This window comes from Taurulus bubalis, assembly GCF_910589615.1.
Source record: "Taurulus bubalis genome assembly, chromosome: 8".
Classification (NCBI taxonomy): Eukaryota; Metazoa; Chordata; class Actinopteri; order Perciformes; family Cottidae; genus Taurulus; species Taurulus bubalis.
In genome coordinates this window covers 8880960-8907202 of record NC_136596.1, presented here as the reverse complement: position 1 = coordinate 8907202, position 26243 = coordinate 8880960, and the positions used below count along the sequence as shown (strand labels likewise).

General features: G+C 43.0%; 1 protein-coding gene across 1 annotated transcript in view; it reads left to right on the top strand.

Moving 5' to 3' along the window:
• Nucleotides 1–1200: 1200 nt before the first annotated feature.
• The window catches only part of LOC306740211 (netrin receptor UNC5C-like), a gene marked incomplete at both ends in the record, with an annotated part of 178941 nt that continues 153898 nt past the window's right edge, over nt 1201–26243 (top strand). Inside the window, one exon of the mRNA XM_079222313.1 lies at nt 1201–1318. Within this exon, the coding sequence (XP_079078439.1) occupies nt 1201–1318 (118 nt within the window). The remainder of the gene's footprint in view (nt 1319–26243) is intronic.

Sequence of the window (26243 nt, the reverse complement as noted above, 5' to 3'; positions counted from 1 at the left end):
TAAAAAGATGGCCTCTGCACAGAAATCTATTGACACGTGAATGTGCACAATATGTGAAAATGTGGGGAAAAAAACAACCTGCATGAGGTCACCAAGATCAAAAATGATGGCTACTTCTGGAACATGATCATTTTGTAAAGGTTGTCACTATTACTTGGTTGTGGTGGCATCATGGGAGATGAACAGTATATCGTATTTGCCTTCTAACAACATGTTGTTCATTTAATCCTTTACAGCGATCCACATTTACCTCATGTAGTTTTCACAGCAGTGCACTTCTCAAAGGGGATAAACACACTGTTGTAAAGTTTTACCTCCCACAGTACTTTCGCAGGTCCGACGCACGTGGCCGTCAGGGGGCAGACATCAGTCGGGCAGCTTTCGGAGAGACGTGGCTCCCTGGTTTGTTCCTTACAGGCAGCAATTATCGGCGCGCACACGTGCGTACACGCGCAAACAATAGATAGACGCAATGGATTCAAAAAAAGATATACTCCGTCTGCTTAGTTTTTTTTTTTACATGTTGCAAAAATCACCAAGTTCTTAGAACCAAGAGATACAAAATAAAAAAAAGAATACACAAAAGTAACAATGTAATATCGGTCTCTGGAAAAGCCTCCAAAAGAAAATGTGAAGAGTTTATTTTAAGCCTTAAATATGGTCAAAGGAGGGAGAGAAGAATCCACTTCACCCTAAACGTATCACACTCCACAAATATCCTTATTCAGCTATTAAGAGTCACATTGATGTATGAGGTAGTGTTTTTTGTATTCTCTTTTTATGATATTAAAGTAGGAAAGAGAGGGACGAGCGGGAAGGAGAGAGGCAGAAACAGAGTCTCCGGTAGCCAGAGGGCGGTGGCAAATCCAGTCTCTCTGCGTAAACGGAGAGAGTGGAGAAGGAGAGCGCGCACGGAGAGCCAGGCAGAGCTTATAGTGGCGAGGCGAGCGAAGGGACCCCGTGGCGGCTTGCACCACCTCTCTCTCCTCGCAGCCTAACCTGCGCCTTTCGAGACGGACTTCGACATCGGGACTGGAGGCGATACACTCCAGCCACCTTTTGGTTTTTGGACTCGTTTGATTAATCAGCAGATCCTGAGGCGGAGGAGGAAGGGGGGGGGGTCCTCATTTCCCCCACCGCGGACCGAGGAGTTGTGTGTGTGTGTGTGTGTGTGTTTATGTGTTTTACGCGTTGCTTGCAATGGGGCAAAGTGGACAGAGAAGTGGAATAGGACACGGGGGTTGCGGCTTGGTGAGGATGTGCACCGCGCCGGGGATCCTGCTCCTCCTGCTGCTCCTACACCGAGGAGTCGCCCAAGGTAAGGCTGGAGAGCGCGTCTTCTTTCGCACCTTTTTTTTTTTTTTTTAAATACTCTTTGAGTTGTTTCAGAGCGACAGAAGCTTGACTTCCTCGCCCAGATGCGGCTGTGTGGTAGAGGCTGCTGTTGTAAGCGGGGAGGCAGAAAGAAGAAGAAGAAGCTCCTGCCGGGGATGCTTTACTTTTTCTTGTTGTTGCTGTATTTCCATTTCAATTGAGCGGATGCTGATGAGGGGATGCTTTACGGCCGGCGTCTGGAGGTGGTGACCGTCTATATATGCGCGTCACCCCGTCAGGAACGACTAATAAGCTCATTAATTTGAGGACGATATACGCTCTCATAAAGGCTGAGCAATACGTGAGGCAACGTGGTATCGACTCACGATTGAGAACATGAATATAAACGGGACTGTAAAAACTCCCGAAGTCCCTGTCGGAATTGAACAGTGCAGTGATTTTTTGTACATTTTGTATATTTTCGTCGGGACTATGGATGGGTATAAATGAGCTGCGAGGCTGTAGTTGAATAAATGTGGAAACTGTGAAGGGCAGGACTTAGGACTCGTGTCTCATTGCAGAGGCGACGCTCCGCTGCCCGGATCGGAAAATTGATCAGAAGTCACAAAACACTCCGAGCCGCCAGAAGCCAGAGAGGCAATTACATACGCGAAGAACCTCACGACCAAAAAAAAAAGCAGGGAGCTCTCAGAAGAAATGTGCTGCGCAAACATCACGGGTGCAGCTTGAAGATTAAATGTCACACCGTAGCACCATCATTAGCTCATAAAGAGAGTTCCCCTCTGCCGGCGGTGGAGACGACGAGGTGTTGTTTATTAGGACCGCATTGGCCCTGTGATCCCCCGGGGAAGTGAGAGCCGGCATATTAAAGTGATATCTCTGAAGAGTGACGCGCAGCCACACGGCGGAGGATGCTGCAGGTCGCGGTGACGGCTGAAGCCCGGATAACAAGCCCAACTTTATACCGTCTATATTATTATTTTCATGCGAGAGACACAAGGTCGGCAGCTCCTCATAAATGCTGACATACAAAAAAAAAAACGTTCTCTCTCACTCGCAGTGGCTTCCTCAGGTAGAGCCAGCAGACGCATTCATGTCCAGCCCTCTGTTGTTTTACCAGGTTGCTTAATTCACCACTTCCCCCCCTTGTTCGGCCTCGGTAACCTCAGAGGTTTGACCTTATAACAGGCGCTGTTATGTGTCATACCCTATTAACGTCTACACGTATAATAGTCTAATGTCCCATTAGGACTCTGTGTTGCTTTCATCTTTAACCTCAGTTATGTAACTAGTATTCCATCTGAATGCTTCTCAGGGGATACAGTACGGGTTTGGCTAGTCCACACCATAATCCGTAAATTGGTCTCAACATTATACTGATGGGCCCAAGGATTTTTATGCTGAATTTGGGCAGTAATTGGACATGGTGTTGCCGCCACCTCTCTCTCGTTGCCCAGGGGAACAACATGTCAGCGACACCCACCAATATTCATTATGACCGTTCTCTATAGGTTTACTGTTAAATCAATACATTGCAATTTAGGGACACAATTTGGGTAGGCTTTCACCAACCTCCGATAAATTGCAGCTTGGCACTCAATTTGACTTTGGTAGAGGAATCTTATAATTGGAAACTAAAACTGTTGGTGCTTTTCAGGCAAATGAAACTCCTCAATCTTTGTCCCTCGTTCTGCTCCCCCTTTTTTTTAACAGTTTATGTGTCTGGTCTTCTCCTAGTTTGGGCTTGTCTGTTATGCCCCTGTTTGCTATTTCTCTCTGCCTCACAACTTGACTCGTGTTGCTGAAGTTGGTTCTTTGTGCGTGAGGAGTCACTCCATTAGTTGTTCTATTGAATAGGGAAAACACACAAACACATTGACCGAGCTGAAAGGGGGGGTGCTCTGTGTACATAGCTAATCCTCTCTGTGCATCAGTGCTGGGTTCAATTCCCACTCTATTCAGGTAGAGATTTCCCCTCAAATTACACATTGTGTTTCTGTGGGCATTTTGTCTTTGAACGGAAAAACAAATAGTGGTTTTCATCCAAATTATTCTGCTCTTTAGTTCTGCTCATGCGTCATTGAGTGTCTTATGGCCAGTTGTTGCCTCCGGTTTAATGGCGCTGTGGAATATGTGGTTTTGGTGTGGTTTAATAGCTGGGTTGGTTATTGAGGTCGTTAGTAATTATGTTCATGGTGATGGTGTTTGTGGAAATGATGCTTGCACTGCCGTGGATACAAATATAATATTGATTAAGATCAGAACCCTCCAACATTCCGCATTTTTAGATGTTATAAAAAAAAAAGCATTTTGACCCATAATAACTTACATCCAAGTCACTCTACAAATGTTTTTAGAGCACTTAGGCATATAACCTGTTATGTAGTCATTTTTCTCCTAGCTTTGCAGTGCTATAGAAATTGTGTTACACAATGTAAAAATCTCTTGCACGCTGACACACTCGTGCACACAAAGGCAATGTGCCCTCACAATGAGAGGAGAGTGCGCAGTGGAGATCCTCTAATAACAGCCTGAGTGCATGAGTCCACCTTCCAACTAAAGGCCTCCCCTCAAGCCTCTTGGCCTATTAAAAAGCCATTAGCTGAGCCCTCTTACTTCTCATCTGGAACGGGTGTCAAGATCAGTCTGAAAAGTCCCCTTGTTTATTATGACGACTAAACTGCACTGCAGCCATGTTCTACAACTCAGCTGCCAAACAGTGATCGTCTCAAACATTTTGGTGTGTTTTTGAGATTTTTGTTTGGCTGTCGGGTTCTAGTTACACACGCTCGTATTTCTGTGGCATGTTGTGTTTCAGTGCGGAAACACTTTTCTTTAAATTTAGTTTAGTTTTATTTAACAGTTTATTCTAGGAAACACTTTTCTCACTTGGTAGGTGTGTTTGTGTGAATCCCATGGTGCAGGAGTGTGTAGATGTACTAATAGTGCTGACATTAGGAGTGTGTGTGTATTCACTTGGCAGCTTAGGATTGTTCATAACTCATAACTCCTGTGGTGAGTGTGAGTGTGTGTGTTTCTGTGCACACATGTGTGACAGAAAAGCCTATACGTGGGAGATTGTGTGATTTTGTACACGTGTGTCAACTTGGCATCATACCGGTGTGCCAGCAGAGCTCACATGGTATTCTCTTGCATGTGTGTGTGTGTGTGCGTGTGTGTGCATGCTCTTGGCATTATGATATTGCCAGCGCTCCCATGCTGTCTCCCATTATGCTCTGATCCTGTCCCATGGTGCACTGCAGCCATCCAGGGTTCAGTGCTTGTGGGGGGACGACTGAGAATTATTGGAACTAAACAGGCCAATTTGATTGGCCGTGCTACTCCAGCGAGCGCAATGTGATTGGCCGAGCAGGATTTATGTGGTAAATTTAATGCCATTTCTGTATCAGGGGCGAGAGAGAGAGGGGGGAGGGAAGGGAGGATAGACAGAGTGAGAGAGAGGACGGATGAATGGATGAGGAAGGGAGAGATCTCTCTGGGTGGTTTGTACCAGCTTTGATCACTCCACTAGGACTTGACAAGATGACTGACTGCCACACACACACACACACACACACACACACACACACACACACACACACACACACACACACACACACACACACACACACACACTCACACAGAACACACAGCAAGATATTTCTGCAGTCAAACAATGCTGCATTCTGTCTGCATTCCCTGCGTGAGTGTTTGAGAGCTATAGTGTGTGTGTGTGTGTGTGTATGTGTGTGTGTGTGTGTATGTGTGTGTGTGTGTGTGTGTGCTTGGCCAGGCGTTCACAGGAGTCTGTGAAAGGAAGTCTTTGACTGTGTCTGGGGTTGTTTTGTATAGAAGACCCTCCTGCTGTTAGCAGCAGCCTAGTGATGGCAGATTTCCCTCACCCTGTCTGCCTTCCATTTTTTTGAAATATATATATTTTATTCTTGTTTACTTATCTGTACATTTTATATACTCTATCATTTTATACTTAAAAATAATACTTTATACACCTTTTCTCAATCTCCATCTTCCAGTCCACATCTTTTGTTAGCTGCTGAATGGTTTATACTGACCTTTTTTTATTATATATATATATATATATATATATATATATATATATATATATATATATATATATATATATATGGTTTACTTGGAACACATAGCAATTACAGCTATGCCGATTCCAAGATTCAAGAACTGGAACGTGGGTTGTGTATGAAGCGGCAGAGACTTTTTGCAGGCATGTTTTTCTTTGAAGAAAGGAGAGATGAAATCCGATTTAGAAGGCGCAAGTGTGGTTTTCCAAATACTGTGTCGACAAAGTGCGTCACACCGCTTGCACCGTATACTATCTCTCCCTCTCTGCAGGGGAAAACCCAGGACATAACATAAGAATGCGTCCTTCTGTGTGTGTTTGTGTGTGCATTTGTGTGTGTGTGTTTGTGTGTGCATTTGTGTGTGTGTGTGTGTGTGTGTGTGTGTGTGTGTGTGTGTGTGTGTGTGTGTGTGAGCGGGCATATCTACAGACGGACTGAGCTCGAGAAAAGTGGAGAAGGAGCAAGGAGAAGCTAAATGTTCTGAAACTGATTCCCAGCGCCTGCTGTTAGGCCTAATTCCTTCTAGAGTTTCATGTAAAGATCTGGAATTATGAATTTTTTATGGCCTGTGAAACCTAAGGCCTCATTTGGGGCTCTCATTTCCAGGCTTTTTGTTTCAGTTAGTTTTGTGTGTGTGTGTGTGTGTGTGAGTGTGTGTGTGTGTGTGTGTGTGTGTGTGTGTGTGTGTGTGCGTGTGTGTGTGTGTGTGTGTTGGGTGCTCTTTGTACTCAATCAATGGCCTACTATATAGTTCCCACTGGTCCCATGCAAGTCCTGCACTGCAAAAGGTTAAAAACCTATTAAGTGTTTTTAACCACATATTTAGATGTACTCTTACTTCATTATCTTTAAAGTTATATTATTAAACCCCACTGCAAGATAACAAAAAACAAATAAGCTGCTTGATCATAATCACAGTAAAGAATTCATATCATCGTGGAATAGTTCACAGAAAAACTCCATAATATTATTTTTGACAAGTAACTCTGAGACGAATTTTCGCCATTTATTCAGCCTGCTGCCGGGAGAAGCAGGGCGTCTTTAATTCCCATAATAATCAGTTGGACTCAACTGAAGCCACTGAGTGCCAGGCCACAGATTTTTGTACTGCTGTCCATTGTCTCAATCCCTCTTCCCTGTCATGTGCCCCTATTTCTCTCACTCTCTGTCCTGCTTTCTCTCCTTCCCATCTGCTACCTCCAACATTCTGTTTGCCTCTCTCACTTTTTGCCCCCTCTTATTCTTCTCTTCCTCTGCTACTGTCTCTCGCCACTCTGTCCGCTTTCTCTTGTTAGATTTACACTGCTTAATTAGATTGTGGCCCAAACAGTGGACATATTGTTGTGCATCTGAACGGGGCCCACAACCAGCTGGAGATCAGTGTGTGTGTGTGTGTGTTAGGTAAACATGGTGGAAACTTATCAGTCACACACACATAAACACACGTCGGTCCAATACATAAAGATGGAAATAAAAAGGGAAGGAAGGAGACAGGTATAGAAATGGAGCTCCACACCATGCCAGCTGCTCTCCATTGAAATCTCACCCCGTATCTCTCTCTTTTTTTTTTTAAGGCCTTGCCTCTATCCACAGCCGGCAGCTTAGCTTTTCATGGTCTATATATTATTTTTATTTGATACCGTAAAACCTCCAGTAAATAGCCCGGGCTGGTTTACTTGCTTCAAAACACAACGTGCAACACACTGTGCTTATTGAAGACAAGCGATTACGGAGATTTTGTTTCTTTTCCCCCCCCGTATCCTTTCTGTGTGTGAAGAAGCCGACTTCTACTTCTTCGGCTTAATCCCCCTGTCTGCCTCTGACACTTTGTTTGGATTCATGCCAAAGTACCAATCTGCTGCGTCTCCAGATTTTTTTCCAGCTCATGGCACTCGTATTAAAGGGAAGAAAGGCTGCACATTTGGCGATGTGTGTATCATTTTTGAAGTACGTTCACAGATCTCTGCTAGTGCTAAATCTTTATGAGCCGGGGCATTGCACAGGTGTCCCTCTTTAAAGACGCACCAATGCAAAAACATACTTTCTAAGTATGCGTGCTCCGTTCGAAAGAACAATTCCTCAAGTGCAGACACACGACCAGCAGATGTCTTTGGCTGAGCGGTGTGTTTGTGTGAGCAAGAGAGTCTTATTTGTGTCACCATGAATATGTAATTAATCTCCCATTGACAAAAGACGACGTGCCTCGGCAGGGGGTCCACGAGGCATGGACCCCGGGTCCTTTTTGTCTCCACTGAAAGCTTGTTATGGGCATTGTCCTGTTTCTAGAGAGGGAGAGAGAAGAAAGACAAAACAGAGAGGAGAGACACGTTTAAGAGAAGATATTAAAAGGAATGGAGAGAGTGAAATATAATGAAGTTAGAGAAGAAAAATAACTAAAGGGGAAGGTGTTTCTTTTTTGAGAATTTGACATTCACGCTCCTTTTTGATTGGAAACAAAGCTGCACTGTAAAAGCCCATTCAACTCCGGGTTGAGAGAGGATTGGGGAGACGAGGAGGAGGAGGAGGAGGAGGAGGAGGAGGAGGAGGAGGAGGAGGAGGAGGAGGAGGAAGAGCGCGTGAGCAAGCAAGCTGAGGGGCGTTTGGAAGCCGCCTGAAGGATTAGTCTTTCTCTTCTTCATATCTTTCGCCACTACAGTCTCTCTTCCTTTGTAACTCTTTTTGTCCTCTCCTGCTCTCCTTTCCACATCTCCCCTCTTTACTGTCGCCCCTTCCACTCTTTCTTGCTCCTTCAATCCAAGGCCTCCCTCCCCTCCAACAGTAACTCTTTTCTCTTGGCCTCTCTCCTTTGCTCTCTTCGTGCCAAAACTGTCTGGTAATCTCGCGGTCCATCTGAAGGAATATGCAAAAACCTGAAACCATAATTACGATAATCACCCCTCTAACTTTTTACCTCCTAGGCTTACGTCTACGCTGCACACGTGCGTTCACACACATGCGAAAAACATTTGCACATGAGTTTTGTCTGTTTTGAAAGAGTACATTGTAATTCTGTAGGATGCCGTGAAAAGGGGATTTAGCATGTCTTGTAAAAAGGTTTTTGGTTGCCTGTTCTCCTGCTGTAGACCTGATGTAATTCACTGTCGTGCACCTTGTGTAGGCTTAGCAAAACAAGGGACTAACACACACACATACACACACACACACACACACACACACACAGGCAGGCAGGCTAGAAAATGGACAGAAACGTTGTTACATTCAGTTAGAGTTTACGGTGTACGACCGGTACGAAGGCACAAACACGCCGGGTCGTACAGACTTGAATATGGTACAAGTCCATTCACTTATTTTGGCTCAACATCGGCTGTAATAAGGCACCCAGTATATTTTTCTCCGCGGGTGACAAGATTACGTGTAAGCAGTTTGCTTTGATTCATTTGAGCACAGCATTCTAAGTGGCTAATGAATATGGGCAGTACTTTGCTGAGAAGGCACGTTTGTGTGTCCGTTGTGTGTATGTGTGAGGATGAAATATCACATTGTTATTTCCCAGAATTATCCATGCACACAGCGCTTTTTACCCCCCTCCCGCTCCCCCAGAGGAGCACAGGTAGGAAGGCACCGTAGGTGGAGAGAGGAGAGGAAGCGGAGAGAATAATGACTCTCCACTGTAAAAATCTTGCTTCCTGAAATCTTTTGTTCTGCAGGAAAAAAAAAAGAGACCATATAGGGGGGAAAGAGGCAGAGAATCAGACGAGCCAGGCAGAGGCAATGCCGAACGAGTGGGAGGGAAATAGATAGAAGGACTTGGATATGGGGACATCAAGCGCGGGAGTGAGATAGGGAACGACTGCGGGGTCGGTAATTAATCACAGAGAGGGAAGAGATTTGATGAAACACAGCAGTGAAAAAGGGACGACTGAATAATTTCGCTTCACTTTCATTTACAGTCCATACAGAAGCTTTGGTGTTTGCATCACCCTATTTGTGCCTCTAGAGGTCAGAGGCAATGGGATACAGATTATGTCCGGAAGGGCAAGTCGTAAGTGTTTATTGGTCGGATAATGAGGATGAAAGGCAACCGTGTCAACACTCTGAACACCGCAGAGGAACCAAGCTGAGCTGTTTTTCAAATACAGACAGATCCAGCAGCTGTGAGCCGCTGTGCTGATTTATAGTATTAATTGTGTGATTGAGAAAAACATTCAGAAGCCCCTTTTTTCCTTCTACAGCCCAAGTCTAAGTGCTCAAACTGAACTGTTTAAACCCGTAAAGTCTGGTTTGCTTTGCTCAATGAGAGCGACGTCCGGACTAAAGTCACGAGTCGGCTTGATATTAAAACAAAAAAAGTTTGCTTTCCTCGGTCTGCGAGTCAGTCGGCTAACAAGTTTGAAGAAAGTTTGGTCTTTGAGTGGAATCAGTTGTGTTGAACTTTTTCTGTTGTCTGTGGGTTTGGGTTCCTTTGTTTCTGTATGAAAACAGAGAGTGAATTTATTCATCACTTGTTGCCAAAGTCGGACCGCACAGACTAGATTGTTTTCCTGCAGGTTCTACTTCTACATTACCATGGTGTGCACTTCATACCTGGTGGTTTATTGCATGCTTTGACTGTATTTGTTTGGTCAGCAATGATTGTTGTGCTGGGTTTTCTACAGGGAAATTACTTCAATATTGAGAGGAATAAGGAAGGTGCAATATGAATAAAAACATGACCGGTCACTCTGTTATTGGTATCATATTGAAGGGAAATGAATATTGACTTTGATCACTTCACTTTTGAACCCTACTTTATGTGGACAACAGATTCACAGTATATAGAAACTGACCACATGGACAGGCATACATAAACATAGTGGCCACGTGGCAAATAAGATGATTCATATTTATTTTGTATTTGTCAGAGTTGGATTAAAATCAGTTTGATTAAGAATAAGTAATAATTCCATTTGTTGATACATTAAGACACTAAAGGCCTTTTATTCAGTGGCCTAAAACAATCCAGAGAGTTAACTGAGTCAGCTGCTGGTGCAGATAATCAGATATTACTTTTGGGGGAAACACTGTTTCCAAAGAGGCTTAAACTAAATGGGGTGATGATGAGGTCAATGGATTAAGGCTTTAAAGTTGTTTTAAATGATTGGGAGATTTAAGATCTTCTCTCCACCAACCTCTGAGTGAAAGTCATGTATTATTATGGGCGCTCCACGGTGACTCAGCAGTGCAGCTATTAAAGTACAGACCCACTGACTTTTGTGCAGTTTCAGATAGGCTGTGCTTTGTTTTCATTGATTCTCTCCCACACAAATGTTGTGTGTGTTTGTGTGTGTGTTCAAGGTGTGCTAACTTGTTAACTGTGCTCCTCTGATCTGAGCCCTCTGGCTCTCTAGGCTGTATTGTCTTAGAACATTTATTGATGTTTATTGAAAATACACCTTTTGGATTGAGCCGGAAAAAAAAATCTCTCTCTTTGACTCTATCCTACTCCCGCTGCTTGCCGTGTTTTTAAATTCCCGTCCTCAAGGATTTATATGAGTCTTAAGGCTGGTGCAGTCGAAGTCTTGAATTTCACTGCTTGTTTTTTTTTGCGTTTAAAGTTAATTGTAGCTCAGTATGCAGTTTCTTGTAGGAGGTCAGTGTAATTTTATACTGTTTTTCATACGAAAGCCCTCTACTACGAAGTGCCACTTTGATGGTGATATTTTGGGGACCATTTATGCTCAAAAGAACACATGCTTTTGATGAAATCTTCTCGTGTGTATGTGTGATATGATGTCCACCACGCTGTCATGTATTGTGTTGGACTGATCCGTTTTTAAAAATCCTAAATCTGCGGATGAACATGACGAGATGAAGGGATGACACGATGACACCAGTTCGTTCCTCACTAATAAATAATATCTCGCTATTTTCTTTTGATAAGCTTGTTTAAACAAACAGTGCTCTTGAGGTGTCCCATCAGTACTTGTGTTTTGAGATGGTTGCTCCTGCAGTGATCTGACAGCTGATGAAATCTAGATGCAATGTAACATGGGAGTTGCACACATACTTGCTTGATCTGAGGAAAGTTTCACAATGACATGTCATGAAACGTTAAACAAAGGAGGAAATAAATTGTCCAGATATGTACGAAACACACATTTCCCAAAAAGTGATCTGTCCAGTGTCTTTATAATTCTTCACTCTTTAGTCAGTAACATGAGTAAAAACAAGCCAAAGAAATGCCAACAACTGTGACCGATTCCTGGTCTTTTACCCAATGAATTTACAGTGCTACTTTGATGTTGTAAACAACTTAGTCATAATGAGGAGCACTATTTTATTCTGTCTCCAGCAGCACTGTTTTTAATCAGGAGCGGGTAGACATATTGTTTTCCCAGCATCATTTAGCTCTAATGAATGCATTTTGTTTATTTTTGGAGGGGTTGTTGCAACATCAGATAGCTCTTTATCTTGCAAATGTTAAACTAGCTTGTATATCTTTAGAAAACAAGTTGGAAATATGTATGAGAAGCCTTTTTCTAAATAAATGAGTGCTCGTTGGATGATGTAATTCCGTAGTCACTTTCCCGAATGACGTGCACTGCAGATGTTTAAATACAAATTACAAGTATTGTAGTCAAGACGTTGTCTGGTGAGCACATTTTACATCAAAAAAGAATTTACTTAATTTCATTATGGTGATGATTTTATAAAGAACATGTTTTACGATGGATAAAAAATCAAGCTGTAAAATCGATCGCAGTGTTTCCAACTCTTTTCCAGTGAATGTGGCGAGCAGCACCAGCTCCAAAAGTTTCTAAATCTAGCAAGAAAGTCGCCAAGTCAGCAACACTTGACAGCCTGTCCCTTTAGGCCTTCCTTCAAAGCCACTTCCCCAAAATTATTTCATTATCATCATGAGCGTAAACAACGGACATGGATATTGTTAAACTAGCAGCTTGTGGAAGCAATGAGTGAACGGCCAGAATTCATGAAGGTAGACAGTCAGGTAAACAGAATCCTACTGAAATGATGGGACGGGCTTATTGCAGTCCTGCGACAGCCACAGGTTCAAGATTTATCTTTCTTCTTTTTTTGTTACAGCGTTCGATTCATTTATCGCTTTCAGGTTTAAGTGGGGACGTCAACACAACATGTTTTTGAAGAACACTTTAAGCACTTTAAGTGCTTAAAGTGTAAGTGAAAAAAATTGCTTGTTTTGTATGAGGACAATTTTGTCTTGAGGAATTGTTTCTTGCTTGTGGGTGTGAGCTCCTGAGTCTTCTTGCAATTTCTAGGGCCTACACACACTCTGTTCCATTCTCAGCTCACAACAAAGCCCCAGTTTAGCTGTCTCTTCACACAAATAATAGAAACGGTCTCTTCCTGATAGTCCCAGCAGTGAGGAAAGTTAATTTTACACAACTTCCCCCCATGATTTAATGAAGTACATCAAAAGATCTCAATGAACCACAAGTGTTTCATATCGGTGGCTGTAATCCAGCATATTTCAGAAGGTTTTGGACTCAACTGTTCCTCTCCTTTTGTTGTTGTTGTCCTTTAATTTATTTTCGTGGAAATGATCATCATCTTCCTGAGGCACAGCTGGCGTAGTGGTGCAGTAATGGTTTTCAACACACAAACTGGCTCACTGTCCAATGACATGTGGCTCAATTGGCCTGCCAATACCGGGACAACACACACACACACACACACACACACACACACACACACACACACACACACACACACACACACACACACATTGAGTATACTAACTAAGGGACAAGTGTCTCTGCCCTGTTGAACACTAGCATACAAGGGGGTTTCCAGACATGGCAGCCAACACACACACACACACACACACACACACACACACACACACACACACACACACACACACACACACACACACACACTCACACACATACATAATGGCACTGGATGGTTAGTTTGGCAGTTAAGGCCGGAGAGTGGACAGACACTGTGTCTCCATATGCAGGAGCGGTTGTGTTCTTGGCAGGTGTTGTGTATCCGGTCACCCTCTTGGGCCATGTCTGATATTTTAGCAGTTGTGCGTTTCAGAAGGGCGGGAAAAGCCACCTGTACTGTTGTAGCCATCCGTTATCTTCAAAGATTAATGCTTAATTAGGTTTGTAACAAAGTACATTTTGAGACGGGATTGTGGTTATCATAATATAATGATATAGCTTAAATGTTTTCTTCTTTTTCTGGGCTTACAATATGTTATCTGATTTTATATAAAATGATTAGCACAGAAGACATCATACAACAGTTTTCACAGCCTGAGTAAGTATACTGCACTTTTTGTGTAAAGTCCAAAAATCTGTGTATAACAAATGGTGAAATGCTCCTTCTAAAAAAAAAAACACACACCAAAAGTCATCAAAAATACTTTATTGATTCTTGGGGGAAATTGGGTCATGTTGCAGTTGTTCCATTTCAGAATATATATATATAGTACACATGTAATATGAAGACCACTATCACTGGAAATGGACAGTATACGTTAATGCCAGAGTAAATTATAATAAGTTAATATGGAATTTAGAGAGTCCAAGCAATTTATCTCAATGCTAATATTAGTTGGGGGATAATAAAAGAGGTTGCCTGTGCGTCTTTGTTAAAGAATCCTTTTCCGATTCATAATCTATCTTTTTGTTTCTCCAACATCGTATAGAGCACCACATCAGATCTGGACATCTACCTCAAATAATTAGGTTTCAACTGGTGTTGCCTACTTGTTGAAATGGGCTTCATGGCTTGTCCTGTGTGGCAGGGAGCCATCTGTGAGCTATACATTTAGCATGTTGAGCCAGAGACATCATGTGGGGTTATTCTTTCTGTGAGCAGATGAACGAGAGAGAAACGTGCAGTGTCACAGCAGGGTTATTTCACCACATCAAAAGAACAAGAAATAAGTGTCTGTGAGCCTCCCTTCGTTTTCTCCTCATCTCTGTTTCTCTTTTACACTCCTCTCATCTTTCTCCAGTTTGGGTTCAGTTTCTTCCCTTCTCTCTTTCCTTCCTTTCTTCCTGTCTTCCATCCTTCCTTCCTTCCAGGGAGGAAGTGAGATTTCAACTTTAAACAAAAGACACAAGGAAGGAAACTTTGCAATAACATTTGAAATGTTTTCCCCCTTCTCTGATCTGAGAAATGTCACCCACACCCAAGAAACAGTTTCAAAAGAAGCGGAAAGTAGCTGACTAAAGCCAGACAATGCCCACGGCTCTCTCCAGCTCCTCCAAATCCTTGTATTGTTGCTGTGGTTATTTGTGTTGCTTCTTCCTCTGGGCCCCTCCAGGGTTTTTGTTTATCTCCGCTCAGTGCTGAGGTCTTGTCAGAAAATGAGGGCAGGGCTGTTGTTTTGGCCCCAGGTCAAGTCGTAACTCACAAAAGTTTATGTTGTAGTTTGGAAATGAACTGAAACTCACGGCTAATGACAAACTTGTCAGTTCGTTCTGTGTTCAGATTTTGTGTCTTTTCTTCCACCGATTCTTTGAAAGCATCTGCACGGTTTCGCTGTGTTTACCCCGTAGTGGGAGCTGCAGGAGGGGGAACATTGCCAACCATGAAGCGGAAACCGTACCTGCTGAACAGGCAGCAAGTCACTCATCTTGAGTATTCTGAAATCACTTCTAGTTAGAGAACCATAAATATAAAGCCTCTTGTCGGCCGTTATGGATATCATCCCTGCGTGGCACCAGCTTACGATGTATTAACTATGACATAATGAATATACTCTGCACCATATTGCCTTTTTATGAAGGTGATCCTGAATAGGAATTTGATTGTACAATTTATTTTCTGTAAATGAGCAAAAGAGAGTGACTGAGCACGGCATTAAGTTTTAAGTGTTCGAGAGAAAATGTGTCACTCCTTGTTTAATCTCCCGCTGAAAGGCACCTATGTTGCAGAATTCAATAAGGAGCCGCCTCCTCACTGGGCTGCTGGAGAGTTTAAGTCCTTTAAGCTTTTAGTTCCATCACTTTTGGTCTTCAGAGCAAAGGAGGGGAGGTGTGTCAGATGAATTATTTACAGCACAGAGTTAAGATAACAAAATGCCTCAAGGTTTCAGACAGACTGGTGCCATAGGGGCTACACAGCTTGTTGTAGTGACCTGTGCATTAGAGAGCTTAGGTGAGGACAATACACATTCCTGGTATCTTGAATTATATCCTAAAGGGTCTATTTATTCAAAAATGAGAAGAAAAATGAGAAGAAAAAAAGGATATTTTATCAGCCGCATCGAAGACTGGAGAGTTTTCATTCCACAATGAGTTATGATTTCAGTAAAATATGCGTCTCTAAGATTTCTGCTTTCACCTTCGGGCAAACGTGGTGGGCATAATTTTGATCGTGGCACTAAAGAAAATAGTCCCAATAAAAAAATTTCCAAATAGGCTCCATGGATCATCCAGAGTAACTTGGACATTGCATTTTGCAAAGAGATGCTCCTGTTGAATTTTCGAAATATATTTTTCCCAATATGTCCCTCTGTTGTATTGCAGACATTTCATGGACAGATGCTGCAGTTGTAGTCCTGGCCGTAGCACTGTAGACGTCACAATGGTTGCAGAAGTTTTTCCTCGAGGAAATGCCACAGAGTTTCAATAGTATCGGGTCGATAGGACGGCTAATGAAAAACAAGGGAACCATTTTAAAGTTGAGACGCCTTTTGAACTTCAGTCTTTTTAAAAGTGGTATTTCAGGTGAGGGTTCGCCTACTTTGTCTCTAGTCGATATCTGAACAAGACCCTCTAATCTGTGGAAACAAAACCAATTGTATTCAGGTTTTGTAGACCAAGTGTTGCAACCAATTTGCCTGGAGAAAATCAATCAAGGCAGATTTACCGTTTGCCCCATGTTGGGTACATACAAAACACACACACACATACACACACACACACACACACACACACACAGATGTCTCAGAGGTCTGCTTAAGTGGACATTTAATCATCGAGGACCTTTTCCTGCTGGCTGCTCCATTGAGTGGGTCAGACACACATATACACACACGTTGGTGTTACACACACACTCACACTCACCCTGTCGCGTGGCAGTGTATTGATTCTCAGTGTTGTTCTTGTGCTGTTGGTTAAACAAGACAGTAATAATGGAGCAACATTGTTTAGTCTGCTTATTGAACTGTGACTGGCTGACATTGATTGTTGTCTTGTGCTTTGGGAATGTGTGTACATATATATAATATAAGTGTGCGGCCGTGACTTTGGGATGAGTGTAGGTTTGGGTGTGTGTGTGTTTGTAGCTAGCCTTGAGAAAGAGAAGGAGTAACTATAGCAGGCAGGAAATCATTTTTGGTTCTGCTTCTTTCACTACTTTCTTGTTTTTCTTTTTGGTCTCGAGGTTGAAGCTCGGTCAAGGCTGCAGGAAATGTGGGGAGAGGAAAGAGTGCCGAAGACAGCGAGGGCAAAAGAAAGAATTAGTGAGAGGTAAATAGTCACTGAGGTGTTTGACAACGCTGTCAAGAGGCAGAACTTAGTGAGACGGACAACGGATAGGAGAGCATGTAATGGGTGGCTAAAACAGGGAGAGGAAGGGAAGAGCAGATAAAAAGCAAGAACAACTCAAGAGGTAAGGGGGAGAACATGCACACTACATTTCAATGACTATCAACTTCAGGAGCACTATTTTAGTCATATTTCATATCTGCACTTCTTACACAGATCTATAAAAATCACTGCAGCATCACTCATATGTCTGATTCTTAAAATAGTGCCGCTTTATGTCCTAGAGCTACAGCTGGAGTAAAATCGGGCCCTGATCTCTACATTCCAGAAGTAATTAGTCCGGAGCCATTTCTCAAATATCAAATTGATGGAGCATTCTTTGAATAAATATCACTTTTCCTCCCCTATCCCAGATCAACCCAGAGGCCAATCTTTTCAAGATAGAAACACATTAAATGTAGGTCTGAGTTTTTCATGAACAAATTAAATGACTGTACTGCTCAATCTATAAATGGCATTCAGCACCATGTGGTGCTCAAGTGTTTCAATCCATCTTCAACATGATTAACATATGACTTAAGTAGAAGCGGCATTCAGGTGCATTTATGAAGTGCTATCTTGTGTGCTCAAAATAATTAATTGAGCTCTGTGCATTTCCAGTCCTAACAAGCTGTTTTGATATTACACAAGGTTATGCTGTTGGAAATCTCCATGCCTAAAGCCCTACAAGCATCCATGAATTATTCATGATTACTTGATATTGAAATTGGTCATTTGTTTCCATGCCAAAGCACTGTGAAAGGAGAAGTACAGAAAGCTTTAGCACCCAATAAGCATCAATATGTTTTGAATTGACACCGGGAGCGTCTAATATTAGGTACGTTTCATTATAATGAACAGAGACTCAGAAGCACCTCGGACATTTCAGCGTTGCTCACATCTCCGGCTCAGCCGTTGAATTGGTCTCCCAGAGAGGGAGATGCTTGGTTTGCAGTTTATGGTCTATCATTAAAGCTCTTCCCGGTTTTCTGTCCGCACACACGCATGCTTGTACACGTACACACACACACATAGGGCAGGAACATGCAGTAATGTCCGCCGCAAGCGTACACACACACACACACACTTTGGTTTACATATACATGAGGAGACACACATTCACAGCTTGTGACTGCTTGCTCTCATTTCCTATGAATTTTGAATTTAGAGTATAGGGCTACGTGGTTGTCTTTTATATGGAAATAAGTGGCTTACAGCTTTTTCCAAAAATATGAACAAACTCAAAGGCACCGTCTGTTTGAATTCAATGGTTGTCTTTATTTGAAATATTGGAAATGAATGCTCCTCTCAAGAAAAGAATATATTGTTATAGCTATACTTTGCCGGATCAGTGCAATTTCAGTTTTTAAATCAGAAGAAGGCCTCAGCGTGAAAATGTGCCGCTGATGAAAACAACGTTGCTCGGAGCTGTGTCGTGTACATCTTGAGCTGTTTGGGATGCTGCTCCATTCTCTTTCTTTCTCACTTGCTCATTCTCTTGTCCTGTCCTCACTTCCTTTCTTTATTTCCACCGCTTCAGCGTTTTCCCTCCTCCAAGCGCGAAGGCCAGAGGCACCGTCCCGAGGGGGGAGTGGGGATGCTTGTGTGTGAGATAGTTCAAGATTTTGTGAATATGCAGAAGTGTCTGAGAGCGGAAGATAGCAAGAGTCTGAGAAAGGGATTGTGTGTACCGCCGTTCCTCAGGCTCTCTAATTGGGACATGGGTTCTCTCTGTGCTGTGCACCAACCATTTTGATGTAAGTCCCACATGAGCATCGCTGTAAATCTTGATAATGGTATTAAGCTTGTCGAGCCGGTCTGGGACTTTAGCTTGTGTGTGCGTGCAGACACACACACACACACACACACACACATACACACACACACACACACACACACACACTAGCACAGAGTGGCTTCGGCACTGCTTATTAATGTTGGGAGGACCCTCGTGCTCATATACTGTACATTGTAGTCCACACTCTGCACATTACCGTCGCACAGACAGACCTCTGTGGCACTTACGACACCTGACTACTTGCTATAAATGTATTTCAGAGAGCCAGGGAGATATTAATACACATATACATGTACATACACCTGCATACTGCACTTTCATAAATGCAACATTGAGCTCAGTCCAAAGTTAAGGGCTTTATGCAAAGTCAAAGTGCTGAATGTGTAATACATCAGCACATTGCAGACATATTTGGGGTGGGAGAAAGGACTTCAGCAGCAGCAGCTAATTAAAATGCACATCTAAATGATGTGACGGTCAGATATAAAGCGAAACAGCGCTCTATGCTATACAGGCGGGTAGACGTGTTTTTTTGTTGATTGTGTCACAGCGATCGGTATCGTCCTGTCAGCATATGCAGTGGGCGACGGAGCGGAATTACGGCACGTCTTGATAGGTTTGAGCAGCTGTATCTGTACAGTGACGGCACCGAGGAAGTCACACCACCTCAGCAGGTTCCAGACATATTGAGGCTAGTGGGAGACATCATTTTATTTGAAGCCTCTGCCTTCCAACTCAGTGGTTTTGTACTTTTTGGGAGACAGTTGATCCAAAACAGCATAATAGCAGTAACTATTGTCAGTGCAAATAAAAGGAGAGAAGTGTCCAGTGCTGTTTTACAAAACCACAAAAAAAAGGTGATTTGAAATAAGGGGAAGCGAGTTCATCTGCATTGAAAAGGAGTCGGATTAAACCGTCCAGCTGGCTGAGTCTGTCACTTGCTTTCCCTTTCATGAACAAATAAACAACTGGCTTGTTGAGTCATTACAGGATGGAGTCAAACTGTCTGAATTAAGCTCATTTCAAGACATTTTAAGTCAAATTGCATTAAAGCACTGCAAGGCGATTTGGCTGGTGCATCTCTTTGATGTAATGCAAATCCATCACTTATACTTTTTATGGCTGTGAAATTACCTCACAGCAAGCTCCTTAATCTGTTTATTTGTTTGGTTTGTGTTGTTGATTCGAAACAAGTCATGTCGTGGCAGGTAAAAAAAAAAGTCTGACTCCAGGGAAATTATCTCTCAACATACCAACATCATTCCGTTTGGTATTGTAAGATGCGCATCGTAAGTCTGTATAAAACCACGAATAAACAAACACTATGCGGTGCATTTCAAATGACATGTAGGCTGTTTTGAAACTATATCAGCAGTCTGTCCTCTTTACTCCCAGCGAATGCAAATGTTTTACCAGCCAAGTGCTGTAAAAGCTAATGAGAGTAATGGGGTCTAGTGTACTCAGTGATGGGCTCGACATAAAGGGAATATGTGGGGGTAAAACGTACTGTAATATATGGGAATCGATGCCTGCAGCTGTTCGTGCTGGCTCTGGCTCAGTTTATGTCTCCATCTCTCAGAGCAGATGGAAAATATTACGATGCTGATGATGAGGGAGAGGGAAAAGAGTGAAACACGCAGACGACAAGAGAATGAATAAGAGAAGTAGTGACAACAGAGGAAGGAAAACAGCATGAAGGTTAAGTTCCCTTAGCAGTTCGTTAGATGTTTTAGGAGACTTTTCAAGAAGTCATTAATTCACATAACTGTCAAACAAAATCCAAGTCGAATGTGTTTCTTTCCTCTCATTATTGACAAAAGCCCCGTGTGCAAAAAAGGGCTGCGCTGTAATGCTAAATATTAAGGACATGCCGCCCCACCCCTGGGATTTTCATTACAGTATCTGTAAAACATAGCAGTAATAATGTCTTATTTGTGTCAACAAACACATTTCACTGCAAAACGCAGACGTGCAATTTACACATACAGATGAAGACATGTGTGCACAAGCCTCTTCCATGTCCCTGTAATCCCTCTCCTTCACACATCGTCTGAGAATTTAGACTTTGTTCGGGGGAAACAAGAGGGAATTTAATCGACGTGACACCAGCAGGAGAATCTAATAAGGGAGACACCAGTGGGGCTTGTTTAATGATTTTCTCCTTTTGCCTTTTTCAATTAGGGTACCTAGCTGTGATCTCTGCTGAACCTGTCGCTCATTTTATTTTTTTGCTCTCTCACTCTCTGTCTTTCTACCGGTCTGCCTGCTGCGCTCTCTCACTCTGTTGGGCAGTTTGCCTTCTGGTTGTTGAGGTTTCTCCCTCTATCACTGCAGTAAACACACAATACATTGAGATTTAAATGTATTATGTAGTAGTACTTGTATATACTCTGCAGGGGATATTAAATTACAATAATACACGGTTTTGTTCGGGGTCATGGAGAGGCATTCGGGACAAAAATAACGTGTTAAAAAAAATGCAAAGAGGTGCATCGGTGTGAGCGTGTTGTCACAGGCGCTGTAGATCAAATACATCCAAGGGGGTCCAGTTTGGTAATTAAGGAAGCAAGATGCACCAATCCGACCTACTGGATCAGTCAATGGTACTGAAAATAACTTACAAATGCAATTGGGCTCATTGGATCCAAGAGTCTCAGCCTCCCAGTCATACCAAATGTATGCAATTCCAAGACTCTTTAAGGACCTGAGTATGCAGAAATATAAAATATACAAAATGCCCCATTTTAGAATCAGTGAAAATAACACATTTACATATAGTGCATGGAAAATACAGATTTGTTTTTTACCCAAGCTGCATGAGATTATGATAAAGTGGGCATGTCTGTAAAGGGGAGGCTTGTGGGTACCAATAGAGGGCGACGCCTGTGAGAATGCACACGCAAGTATTTCCCTCGCCAAAATGTAGCCTTACATTATTATCGCGTTATTTAGCCTCTTTCCCGAAGGCAAGCCTGGCATTGTTGGTACCAATATATTTGTCAGGTTAAAACTGAGCCTGCTACAGTTTCTGAACAACAGTAAAGTCGACAGAGGGCGTCGGCAAGGAAGAGGAAGAGGAAGAGGAAGAGGCTAAGCAGATCGGGTATCGACCATAATGTGACAGATCTAAACTATTAGTTTATTCTTTTTCTGTGTCATTATACAATTTACAGTTTTTATTCAGCCAACTAGGTTTTTAGTGCGACAGCGATCCCTGGCCTCCCTGACCACGCAGTGGGGTTTACAGATTTTAAATTTGTGGAAATGAGTGGTATTATAATATGTTTTACCAGCGCCCTTATAGTCAGGAATGAGAGTGCTGTGTTTTGTTGTTGTTGTTGCAGTGCTAATGTTGTTCTAAACATGGCTTTTCTTCAATGATCAAGGTGATGTTGTACGCAGGGGGAATAAAACCGACACAGTGGAGGTCTGCAGCGGCACCATTGTTTACGTTTTACTCACAATTATTCATTTTTTTCATGATGGATAAACTGATTGGGTCTAGCAGCCAACTCCACCAAGTCTTTGTTCTGCTGTTGAACTGAATGCACTTTAGTTGCAGACACCTGTGTCAAAGAATCGACCATTTATAGAAACCGGTTACGTTTGGCTCTGCTGTTTGAGGAGGATTCTCCTGGGATCTCATCCTCCTCTAATAAACATAGACGGTCATGCTGTTTTGGTTATAATCAACAATATCAAGAAGCTTATCACATAAGGGGGCTAATGGAAGTCGGCAAACGGCTTTGAGCGTTGCAGCAGAGTGATAATAACCTTATTAACACCTTTGTTAACATGATTGGATGTACTAGTCAGCTGGCAACCACGCAGCTGGTAAATGAGCCAGTGGTTGCCGTTAGTTGACTTCTCCCGCTTCACAATCAGCTAATGGAAGTGTGAGTTCAATACAGCCTGAACTAGCGCTACGGTACAGCTTTCCGGGGGGGGGGGGGGGGTGTTGTCTTCTCCGAGCTTATCACACAAGCATTTTGTTTTTCTACACATATCTACAGGTATTGGTGCACAGTACTCGAGCACATCATCTGTTAAAAGTAATTAAACCACTTGAAGGTACTTGGCTAATAATGAAGATGACATGAATGTAAATGAATTACATTATTTTAGCTTGAGAGCCTCTGAGCTGGGCTCCTCTGACCTTCTGACAGCCAGTAGGTCACATCACTTCTGGCCCATTAGCTAACTGGTCCTGCTGCTCTGATCTAGCCTAGCAACATGCCCTCCCCCTCGCCGTCACTCTCTGTCTCCCTCTCTCTCCATATGCACCTCATGTCCCGAAGATGTGTCATACCTCCGCGTCTGGACTGTCTGGAGACGTCTACGTCTTCATTCTATTACCCCGTGGGTGACGAGGCATTCCGTTACCCCGGGTGACAGGGCGTTCCGTTTCCCCCGGTGACAGGACATTCCATTGCCCACAGTGACAGGCTGGGGATCATCAGGCTTCGAGCCGGAGCGCAGAAGCGCAGCGGCATGTGCAGAGAAGCGACACGGCCATGCCAGGGGTGACTCTGTGTGTGTGTGTGTGTTTGTGTGCGATAACGTGTGTATGCTCGTGGATAAGCGGGTGTGAATGTGTGAGTTTTGCGACTGTGTTAAATTGCAACTCCCAGAGGCCCCTATTTTTACACAGTGTGAGGATTCCATGGAGAAAAAAAGGCAAAGAAAAAAGTTTTGTGGGAAGAATAAAGATTAGAATCAGAAGGCTCGGAATGAATGCAATGTTTGTTTGCGAATGTGTGTGTGTGTGTGTGTTCCTAGAGAAATGGGGAGTAAAGGGCGATGGGGAAGGGTAGCTCTAGGAAACAAAGTAGAAGGGTAGCGAAGGGTGAAGGAGGATACACTTCACAGTGGAGAGCAGCTCCGCATGACTGTGCACTGCCCCAAATCTCAAACCGTTTCCCTAATGTGTTCACGACACCCACAGATTTTTGTCTTGAGACAAAAATGCAGTCCAGAAGATGCATAGTAGCTAACTATTTCAGCTCCACCATATGCGCTAATAAGCTTATAATCGAGAGTTGAAGCCACGTAAATAGGGAAAAACAGGCAGAAACGGGGAGACATATCTTGCATTGTAATCCTTATAATACTAATTGCTGGGAGAGGTGTTTGAGTGGGTGAGCTGTAGAGTTTACAGACAGTTGTGCACTCTTGGCAGGCTCACAGCGGGAGTGCGGCATTAAATCAGATACTGGATCCTTGGACCCCCGGACACATTCATGCACAAACACATATGCTATTTCCATCCCTCTACCCTTAACTTAAGCTGCACTCACACTCCATCCCAAGCGTCAATACACAAGTCACTTCCCTGCACTACTTTTTTTACTCCTTTTTTTTGTACCTATCATAATCAATCCCAAGTGGATTGAATTATGTAGAGAATGCTGTATTGGTTAGAGTTGCACTCTTCCTTTGTGTTACAGTGTTCCTGCCTGCCTGTCTGCCCGAGGCGAGCACAGCTTGTTCCCTTACTATTCGCCTAACACGTATACTGTTGCCTACATGGGACGTGGCCTGAGGAATTCTTTGACCCCCTCAGTCATTATGCATGTGATAATTGAAAAATCTGATCTCCTAAATGTAAAGTAATGGGCCCACAGTGCCGGGCATATATTGTGTGTCTTCTGTGTCCATATTTTTTAAACCACAGGCCACATACATTTTTCCCTCACTGTTACCATATAGATTCTACAGTATGTGCCATTACTCACAATATATGTGCACAAATGTGCCCCGACTGAATCCAGGTCATGGGAGATTCTGAGAAGAGAGCACATCATCTTCACACCAGTTTGAATGTATTGTTATTTTGATTCACAGTACAAATTCAGAGCTGACAAAAGTGGGTTTTCAACAGTTCATTTTCACCTATTTTCACTATGAAGGCATTCATAGTGTGATTTGAAAAATGGAAAGAGAGAAACTACAACTGAAAGGGAGACCAAGGCAGAAGGTAGACAGGCATCAGTGAGTTCAGAAGGCAGACAGGAAAAACAAGCTAAGAGAAACCGCTCATTGCATTCTATATTTTCACTTGAAGAGGAAAGCATCATAAACTAGAAACCATTAGCAGCCATTAGGCTGATGTCAGTCAGCAGCGGAATAAAAGCCCAGCATTTAGTAGGCAAATGGTGCACAGAACTTAGGCTGCATGGGTGGAAGGAACTCTAACTTTCAGCTGGCTGCACTATAAATGCCCCGACATCAGCTTTCCACTGCACACACACACAGACGCACATTCACGCAGTTTCGATCTCTTGTTCCTCTGTTTTTCCTTCTCTCTTATTCACTGATATATTTATAATACTCCACCTGTGAGGACGTTCAGCTAAATATAATGATAATGTTTCTGTTATCCTTAAACCATTGCCCTAAACCATTCCTAAAAACAGATGGAAAATGTTCCTAATCTATCGAGAATGTCGATACAGATAAGACACTTTTATCAAAACACACTCACACACACGCACATGAGGCTTGGTTTGAGACACACCAGGACTCTTTCGTTTGGCTAATTTGCTTCCTGGGCATATGTCATATATTCAGCACTGTGGAAAGGGGTATCGGCTTACTGGAGACACAGATGCTTAAGCACGCACACACACATAGTCTTTCTGTCGATCCCCTAACTGGTTAGAATTACTGGGTTTGGAAATAGATTTCCTATGTGTTCCTAGCATTTAGTTTTAAGCATAGCCTCTGTGTGTAATTTATTTTCCACGTAGAACAAAAGCGCCTATTCATTTGTGTGCCTGAAATGGATTCTTTGGGAAATTGACACTTCATCTGAGACGGGGATAATTTTGTCAGTATTAATCAATCTGACGGGTCACCCTCTCTAGCTTACTTCCACCCCCTATCGTACCTCGTCTGATCCCCGAAAAGTTTGGTTGAACCGTCAATCTGCCGAGTCGGCCCTGACCGTGTCCGTGTCTCTCCTTTCTCACTGCCCTGCTCCTTTTCCATCTCCCCCTCCTTCCCTCCATGTAAAGGAAACAGTTTAGGGAACAGTTAGTCAATCGGACCACTCCGTCCCGCAGAGGGAGTGCAGAATAACGAGCACTGCCGGTGGATAATGGCCATGATTTAGCTCCCCAGTCAAAAGGTTACACTGCTCTTGCTCCAGGATGAATGGACGTAATAAGATACCCCTTGGATAAGTAAGTCTCACATGAACTGCAGGACTGTCGAACCCCAAAAGCCTACTTGGAGCAGTTATTTTTCAGTTTTAAAGGGGAGGCTAAGTTCTTTCCGGTGAGGAATATGTTTTATTGAAAGAAATACAGTTATCAAGAGATGGTACAAGGTGCAAAGAGATCGTGATGGATGCAGAAATTAAAGGGGAAATCACAAGTGCTATTCCCATTATCTCGACGACACGTAGAAGTAGGCAGGGAACCATTGGTCTGATGTAATGTTCTCCCTGGGAAGCATAGAGGAGGACAGGGGTGGGTTGATTTCTATCGCACAGCTGCTGTTAAACATTCTGCGCATGAAGCCAGATCTTAATTC